We start from the raw sequence: 9,358 nt of genomic DNA, 5'->3' as shown, positions 1-9,358 counted from the left end.
GCACCTGCCCATATGCAAATTGAGACCCCTCAACTATTTGTTTCCGTGAAGGCATTATTATGTATCATTTTAAATCACGCACATTGATATTCTGTGGCTGTGCAAAGCGCCAAGTACGTGTCCAGCAACTCCCTCCGTGATATACCCTTCTATTTCGCATATACACGTAGTCTATCCCTCCTCTGCCGACCACAACAGTGCCTTGCACCTCCGCGTCCTCTGGCAGGTAACTGTGCCCCAAACCTTGATACTGTTCTAAGCTCCGCAGTGCGAATAAACCTTGTCTGCAGTGGGGACGAGCATTAGGCTGCACAACTCCCAACAAATTACTTAACATTCGTCAAGAAACCTCTTAAAGTCCCCTTCTTTCAGTGGAATTAAACATGTTTTAATAGACATATTTATACGTGCATGTTTAAAAGGCCACATACTAGCCTGTGTGCTATTATGTGAGAAAACGACCGCCTAGTTTTGAAAACCTGATGGAGCTGTACCCTGGTCGGATAGTGCTCGGATATAACAAGGTGTTAAGCCTGATACACCTCCCCAATATTAAGCAGTAGGAATCGTCACCCTGTGCTAGGCTACAAAGTGGCAATTATTACACTGTTGCTGCTACTACTAATATAAATAACTACAATAATAATAGCGACCATCGTAACAATGGAGCAATGGTCTTGCAATAATTTAAAATGGTTTGTTGTGATTGGTTTCTTTTTTCGGGTGAGTTTGTTGCCTAATGTAGACATCTATTAATTTGTCCTTCCAACATTTTCTCTTTAATTTGCTTTTTATTCATATGTACGCCTAACTATTTTCTGCCACGTCAGTGCCAGAACTATGTTGTTTTTTCTCAGGTTACCATTTAGAATTTTCGGACCGTACAATCAGCTTTTCTACTCTGGAAATATCACGGTTTAAAATGCAATATTGCATTGTTAATTGCTGTCCTTTACAAGCTATTCCAAAATTTAAGATTTCCTCACACCAGGCCTATTTGGATAGGCTGTTATTTCGGTATGACACACTCGTCACCCTGTTCTGTCAATTCCCTAGCTTTTGAAAGTAAGTTCCACACTGATCAACTGGTATCAACTTCAGAATTAAATGAGAGCATATGATGCATTGAAGTGTTTTTAGAATGTAGGGTCAGTTTATTCAAACGAAATGGCATTCACTATTTTTTTTGCCCTTCGATTGTTGTTTGGTGTCTCTGCCCCTTTAAGAGCGGTTGTTTGTGGCTGCCTCAACCAATGGCTGTCTTTCCCCTCTCAAGGAAGGCTGCTGTGAAACGTGAGTCTGTGGCTGTTTTAAAGGGATTATCCTTCCCACCTATAGCCCCCATCTCCTCGGCCCTTGTTAGCATATCACGTGCTCGTGTCTTAATGAACTGAGCGCACAGGTCTTTGCGCGCGCATGCGCCCCGGTGGCATGTCGTTGGAAATGAGGGATCTGTCTTGGAGTGGTCGAGTTTTTAAAAGCATAGGCAGTCCATGATATGACGACTTCACTGGTCTTGCATCCACGCTGGGCAGACACCTACATGTACGTTTATGAAAAAAGCCCGAATGAAAACACTCAGAATAAAACCCAAGCCATGGAGGGACTAAGCGGGAACTGTCCTGCCACCCACTGCAGGGACCTCATCTCACACCCTGGGCTGGGACGACATTCTGGTACCATAGCGACTCACCAGGGATCCGTCTACTCGGATATATCTTCTCCTGACAGCGGCCGGCAATGCCCCGGCGCACAGACTTCCTCTAGCGCCTCTCTTGGGTACGGCTACCCATTTGGAAACCCTTACTACGGGTGCCGACTCTCTCATTCGCACAATGTGAACTTGCAGCAGAAGCCTTGCTCGTATCACCCAGCAGAGAAATATGTCGAGCCCAGCGCCGCGCTGCCCTCGGAGGAGCTCTCAAGCCGGGCAAAAGAATTCGCGTTTTACCCTAGCTTTGCCAGTTCTTACCAAGCGGTGCCAGGATACTTGGACATGTCAGTGGTGCCCGGCATTAGCACACATCCAGAGCCACGGCATGACGCACTGATCCCCATGGAGGGATACCAGCACTGGGCGCTCTCCAATGGTTGGGACGGTCAGGTATATTGTTCGAAGGAACAAACACAGTCGACCCATCTTTGGAAGTCCCCCTTTCCAGGTATGAGGATGATGTTAATGAACTCTGATTTGTTTGTGCGTGTTTGTGAGCGTGTGTGTGCGCCCGCGTGTTATGTGTTGTCTAGATTTGACAGCTCGAAAGGGCGTTGAGCCCCACTGAAACTGCGTCTTCACTGTTTACCAGTTCTACTCTGACACTTTTTATTCCAATGGTTGAGTTTTGCCCTGTGTGCGTGTTTGTAGTTTTCAACGTTAAAAAAGCACAACCTCTTTTTAGTGTCATTTAGGCGTTTTTCACATTTACGCACATGCCAACGCCTGGACCAATGTTGTGGTTAGTAACAAATCTCCTCGCTTCCACTAAGAAAAGCCAAAAAACCCTACTGTCAAAAGCGTCAGCAGACCTCAGGACAGGTGTAAAATTAGCTCCTCTTAAATATTGCCCGCACATTCGCAGTGTTGTCTAGGCCCATTTAATTACCCATAAAGTTAAAGAGCGAAATGGTTTCGTTTTATTTCATCTCGGAAACCATGTTGTAGGCTACCAAACGTGAAAGAAAATCTGCCATGCAACCGCGGTGAGTGGCGTGGGCACAACATACCTCAGCTCGTCCCGTGTGATGAAACTGTGGGCACCATTTGCGTGCAGGCCATAAATCTGTGAGTCTTTGTCAGTCAGGAGCCGGAGAAGTGCTCTGCAACGTGTTATAAATGCTATACAGATGCCGGTGTCCATTATTCATCCAGCTGATGCACTGGATTCAGTTTTAGTTCAAACACCTCAATTGAATATTTTCAATCGTCCATTGTAGGACCCATCAGATCTTAAGAGGTGTGGAGTTACCCAATACTGTATGTGTGGCTGCTCTTAAATATCAGTATATGCCCTCATGTATATTATCTTCTAAATCTTTTGTTTACTAACCTCTAAATATGATCTCCACTTGTATCAGCATTACATCAACCTCCACCTCTCTCTCTCTCTCTCTCTCTCTCTCTCTCTCTCTCTCTCTCTCACTCACTCACTCACTCACTCACTCACTCACTCACTCACTCACTCACGCACGCACGCACGCACGCACGCACGCACACACACACACACACACACACACACACACACACACACACACACACACACACACACACACACGAGTGAGCTCTTATGAGCCTTGTTTAAGGTTAGGTCCCATCTCCATTTCGATTAATCTAAATCAAACATTAATTCTCTATTTGCTTAATTTTGTTCACTGCGGGCATGTTATGTTAAACATGTGTAATAACAAAAGTTTTCACCACAGATAAAAACTCCATAAGGGCTCATAACAGAACAGGTGCTTTATGCCAATGGTGTTTCAATTAATTAATTCCTAATTCCAGAAACCAATGACTACCCAAGGATTCCTTGGACAAAGTATGTGCAGTACTAAAGTGGCATATTAATTGAGCCAGATTCTCACTGGATTGGGGTTATTTGTTGTTGGTGTTCGCATTCAATGGATGTAATATTACAATCTTAACAGTTTCCTTCAGGGCCTCAATGTAAGACATCTAAAATCCAGGCCTTGTTGAATTGTCATGGATTTTAAGAACTTTATGGAAACTGAATAGGTCTATTACCAGCCCAGATGTGTTATTTCCACATTTGTCATTTGGCAGACGTTAGCTTTCTTGAAACGGATTTTGAAAAGGAAAAAAATAATCGCCAACTTGCCAGCTACATGCGTCCTGAAATGACATTGTTTCCCCTGCGTAATACGAGGTTGCCTATTCCAACTGGAAATATAAGCTGTCAATTTCCCCTGACATGCACGTGCAGCGGTGGCTTGCTGTCGAATAGTGAAGTATAAAGTGAAATAACTTGGCTATATCAATATTTTCCTCTGTATAGCTGTAATGAACCTGTGTCTGTTTAACTATGAAATGGCACTTGGTTATCGTTAGGCCTGTGATAACCATAAATGTTTCTGGCCATGTTTACGGCATACAATATCGCAATATTCACATTTAGACTATATGCACATCTTATAGAGCTAATTGAAAGCATCATCTGCCATCCTCGATTATGATATGAAGAACATAAGGAAGACCACGTGTATGTAGTATCACGGGAATATGGGCGCATGCCATTTTTGGGAAAGAAAAACTGCCCAAGATATCTGCTAAGCCTTTCAACATTTTCAGCACGTGTGTAATATATCCTCTTCATCTTCTCCTCAGATGTTGTCCCTCTGCAGCCGGAGGTGAGCAGCTACCGACGGGGTCGCAAGAAGCGCGTCCCTTACACCAAGGTACAACTAAAGGAACTAGAGAAGGAGTACGCGGCCAGCAAATTCATCACCAAAGACAAGAGAAGACGTATCTCCGCCACCACCAATCTCTCCGAGCGCCAAGTCACCATCTGGTTCCAGAACCGACGAGTAAAGGAAAAGAAATTCGTCGGTAAATCTAAGACAAATAATCACATGCACACCACCTGATGAATGGCCGAAGGAGATGGCCAACAACCAATATGCTCACTCTGCGATCTAAACATCCGAACTGTATCATTTGGTTTCTGAGTCCTGTAGGAGGAACACTTGAGACAAGTTCCCTCGCCCGGTCTCATGAATTCTTTATTTAATTTCAAATCAGTGCACACCACATTCTTCATAAGTGTATGGCTTAAACTGTGAAAATATTTGTCATGTCAAACTCTTTTTCTATGAATGTACATATATAAATATATAATAATTTAAGTTTCTGAAAGACAATTTAATCGTGTTTTCATGTGAACATTACAAATTCATGTGATGATATTCCACCGATGAAGCCTACATACATTGTCTTGTGCGCACACCCAGAACACACCAGCAATATGGGTTCACAAATTAACAAATCAAAATGGAAGCATACGTTTGATGTCAGAAAAAAAAATGAAATTAAGTAGCCAGTGTGTATATGCTTCGACCTTTTGGGGCAAACGACTTGAATAAATAGGCTACTTGCAGGCGGACTGCACCGGAAATGGAAACAATACTGCGGTCCATACAAGGATGTCGAACAGTTGCTGCAGGACTGCATGGCATTTTGATTTTCGGCACAGAAGAAAAATAATCACAATCGAGCAGGGAAACTCAATGTTTTCCTTGCCTACGGTACATACGGGCTGCTAGTGCTGGCATGTACAGTGCAATGCCTCTTATTTAATCCATGTCCTCGAATGACCGGGCTGTTTGTTGGAATGTGTAAATTTTAGTTTTTGTTTTTATGTCTGTTCCCACAAGTGAAGGGGGTGTGCCATGCAACTGGAATGATTGTAAAGCAAAGTATTACATAATAATGCACAAACCTTTTTCTGGAATATATATATACAGAGTAACGCTTTGGTTGTTTGTTTTGTTCACATGACTTGTAAGCATTCTCTTCTACCTGTCGTGTAGTATGTGAACTGTAAGCCCATTGTGGTGTGTTTGATCGTTAACGTGCTGAAGAGACAAATGTTTGTTAAATAAATAATGGCTTAAACATCCTTTGCATTTCGTCGGATAAGTCATGGTGGTTTGATTGACTCTTGTCTCTAAATGGTGTGTGCATGGCTACGTGTCGCGTTAACCAACCACGATGGTTTCTCGCCTGTCTTCGGTCATTCGTAATGGGTAAAAAGAATAGACATTTGATCATTCTGCACATCCTGAATCCTGATATGTAAGTATCGTCCTACACCTGCTTCAAAGACAAACAATGAGGAAAAATGGATATCTTCAGAAAGACTGTACACATTTTTCGGACTTTGGACACGCACACGGGTCCATGTATTATAGTGTGGCATATAGTTAATGTTTAGCGTTGATAAAATGTAAGCCGCTTTGTTGTAATGCATCCCTGTTCAGAAAAAAGGTAGGGTAGCAGATTGTGTACCATTATTATGAGTGTGAATATCAGACCTGATTCTCGTCAGTGAGCGTTGATGAGTGGGTTGCTTCTTTCTTTGTACATGAATGCATAGTTATTTTTGTAATATATTTCGATATTCAGCTCATCAAAGGCGAGGAATTCAGAAAATATAGGCTATTTATAATGGCGTACGTTTCAATACAATTAACTTCTGAGTTGTTGGCTTTTTGAACTAGCCTATATTGTTGTGCGGGTAGTCTCTCTATTTGCACGGCATTACTTGTAAATCATATTAAAGTAATCCCATTGCTTACTGCTCTAATGGTTTGCGCATGTCCAACAATTGCGCAGGCATGTTTTTGCTGATGTTGGCGTGGCTATTCTTCCGGGGAGATAAAACTGAGCTCTTTGGCGAGGCCTTTTACCACGTCTCCAAATTCTCCGTTTCTCTTATTGGCTTTGTTTGCCAAGTTATGGTTATATGTAACCCAATGATTAACCTGCAAATTAACTTCCTCTCAGTGGAATTCAACTTGTCGTATGCCATCTCTTGTATGTTTGTTAAGCATTTGGTTTCATACACAAACAATTTCACAATCTCTTGTGCGCCATGGTGATGAGTGAGCAGTTATGGACGTAGCCTTGGTTCCGAAAATCTCAGGCGCATTTCCACGAGGATGTCAATGTTTTGGATTTTGTCCAAACACATTGAAATGTAATTTAATGTTCTTTTCCTCCAGCCGTATGCGCAAAATAGTGAAATGAATCCCCCCTCACACACACACACACACACACACACACACACACACACACACACACACACACACACACACACACACACACACACACACACTTTCTCTCTCTCTCATTCTCTCTCTCTCACACACGCATACACAAACACACACACACACACACACACACACACACACACACACACACACACACACGCCGCCCAAAATAAGCATAATAGTAAATTCAACTCAGCTAGGTTTTTTTTTAGAATGGCGACCTAATACCCTTCTCTTCACTTTACCGAAGGTAGCATGCGCACCACAATAATATTGTCGCGTCATTGCGTAATCACGTCAGAATTATGCGCAGAGTGGAACTAGGACGCCAAAAAAGACTTTCCTATTTCGTGATAAGGCTTCTTGAAGTGTTTTGACGTCATGTAAGCGTTTACCCTTGACCGTGACTATGCAGTCACTTTGACCTTGACTCAACGGAAAGCTTGTGAATAATGAAGAGTGGGCCGGGCGTTGGAGCCCATGGTTTGTTTGGAGGCAAACAAGGTGTTATTCTGCCTGTCTAGACGACTCGGCGTAATGACGTGCCATAAATACATAAAACCGGGAAATGCACTGATGTCCTGTGACCTTAACTTCTTTGACCAAGACCATTGTAAACATTTGCTGGGATTTTTCTCATGTTTTATTCCAAAGAATAGTTTCACAAGCCGACACACTATTCGCCGGCCCGTATTTTTTCTTTCACAAGCAATGCTCATATTCCTCATACAAGAGGTGTGCGTAGTAGACTACTGACCACAGAGACAGGTAGAGCTTTTACATCTGTCCACGGCAGACTGACAACGTATGTCGTGACGCCGAAATGATAGGTGATGTGAAATACAGTCGGAACAGGCTAACGAGTCTTCACGGTCACGTTCAAAGGTATGGCAACTTTTTGCGTATGCAATAGCAGAACATAATTCAATGCCTTTCTTTCCTATTTGTCTGCATTTTCCGAGTGTCTTCATTTGTAATCGTCGGCTTGCACGTGGTGCATAGATGGAAAATACAGCTGCCGATGACATCTCTCCACGAGGCCTACAGATTTCTGGAAGATAGGATAGTGTTGAAGCGGATTTACATTGGGTCGATGTTCTGGTGCGTCGCTGGCTAGCCGTTCATGAATGAATTGTGTGGCGTGTTTTTTCCCCCGAATTGCTGGTGTTTTTTAAAGGACGGCGTATTGGAAGTTAAGAGGTACTTCTGCGCCCTGCTTGCAGCATGCAAACCACAACACAAATAATAAAGGACAAAGGAAAAAAATTTAATGTATTGAAAAGTGATTTTAATAATGGCGGTGGCACAGGTAGAAATTGCAATCTTTGTTTTTTTCTGGTTTCATATTTTAGGGTTACAAAATTCGGATTTTACAATTAGTTTATATTAATGTAGTATGTATAATGACTACAAATTGCGGCTACTATATTATATACCTTTTATATTATACACATATAGGGCCTATTATACACAATTTTCGTATTTTTTATCAAGTATTCTAATAGTATTCTGTAAACCAACAGCAGTGAATTTTGACATTTTTGGTGCGTAATGTAGTGCGTAATGATGGGTAGATCGATAGACACGCAGACAGATGGATAGACAGATACTACTGTAGCATTTATTATTGTTTAGTTTGTCTGGAAAATAAACAATTATTCCGATATTGCCCCTTAGTTCAAGATAATGGTACGAATAGTGAACACAAATATCTCTATACTCATTTACTTTATACGCTTCACTACATAAGGCCTTTTTACGCACTGTGAATTTCTTCCTTTTGCGTAATGTTGCAAAATTCAGTTAACACAGGACGTGGTTTGTTTTCCCTGATATTGTATCACTGTATTGATCTTTTTCTTAGATGCCCAAATGTTAAGGCACATCATCACCATACCCTACCGACCGATGCCGATAAAGGCTATTGTCAGTCCCAAGCTGTGTTTAGGGTTCCCTCTGGCCAGTGAGCTTCGTGTGAGAGAAAGGGGGCTGATAACCTCTGCTGGTAGCATGGTGCAAATATCAGGAAGTGGAACTCCTCTAACTTCCACTCTCCACAGCAGTAAGGGTCGACTGGAGATGAGTATGCGGCAATCCATATTCTTTCCCCTCATCTTGCCTTTGTGCTCGTGCCATCAACACAGCATTATTTAGATTAATTGTGTTAAATAACTTGAGAAATAATTGTAAGGTTTATTCTAGTTAAGGCGAGCACTGTTTTTACTTATTGTGCACGCACGCGCGCGTACACACACACACACACACACACACACACACACACACACACACACACACACACACACACACACACACACACACACACACACACACACACACACACACACACATAGGAAGGGTGTATGATAAGCACATTCGGACTAAAGTGAAATAAGCTTTTAATGTTTTTCAACTAGTCTTGTCAGAGAATAGCGAACAGTGCAACCTGAAACATGGGAGAGGTACTGCGTTGCCGACACAAAGGATGCCATTTGAATTGATTCAACGTGGTTAGTAGTGTTACAGTGCCTTAACATTAGCTTTGGCCTCTAGCAATAACTGTTCCACTGGTATGCTA

At 42.3% G+C, this 9,358-nt stretch overlaps 1 protein-coding gene across 1 annotated transcript; it reads left to right on the top strand.

Annotated features, from left to right (window-relative positions):
• Positions 1-723: 723 nt before the first annotated feature.
• hoxc13a (homeobox C13a) lies at positions 724-6,489 on the top strand. The gene is made up of 2 exons (XM_063208169.1): positions 724-2,162; positions 4,340-6,489. Exons 1-2 carry the CDS (start codon positions 1,499-1,501, stop codon positions 4,597-4,599), a joined length of 924 nt encoding a protein of 307 aa, XP_063064239.1. The 5' UTR covers positions 724-1,498; the 3' UTR covers positions 4,600-6,489.
• Positions 6,490-9,358: the final 2,869 nt, after the last annotated feature.

Source organism: Engraulis encrasicolus, chromosome 10 (genome assembly GCF_034702125.1).
Source record: "Engraulis encrasicolus isolate BLACKSEA-1 chromosome 10, IST_EnEncr_1.0, whole genome shotgun sequence".
In the NCBI taxonomy this organism is placed as follows: Eukaryota; Metazoa; Chordata; class Actinopteri; order Clupeiformes; family Engraulidae; genus Engraulis; species Engraulis encrasicolus.
The sequence above is the reverse complement of the archived record's forward strand: the minus strand, read 5'-3'. Positions and strand labels throughout refer to the sequence as shown.

Excerpts from the sequence above, each read along its gene's own strand:
- hoxc13a (XM_063208169.1), top strand. The coding sequence starts at position 1,499 with ATGACGACTTCACTGGTCTTGCATCCACGCTGGGCAGACACCTACATG. Across the intron at positions 2,163-4,339 it reads TTGGAAGTCCCCCTTTCCAG|ATGTTGTCCCTCTGCAGCCG; the intron begins GTATGAGGATGA and ends TCTTCTCCTCAG.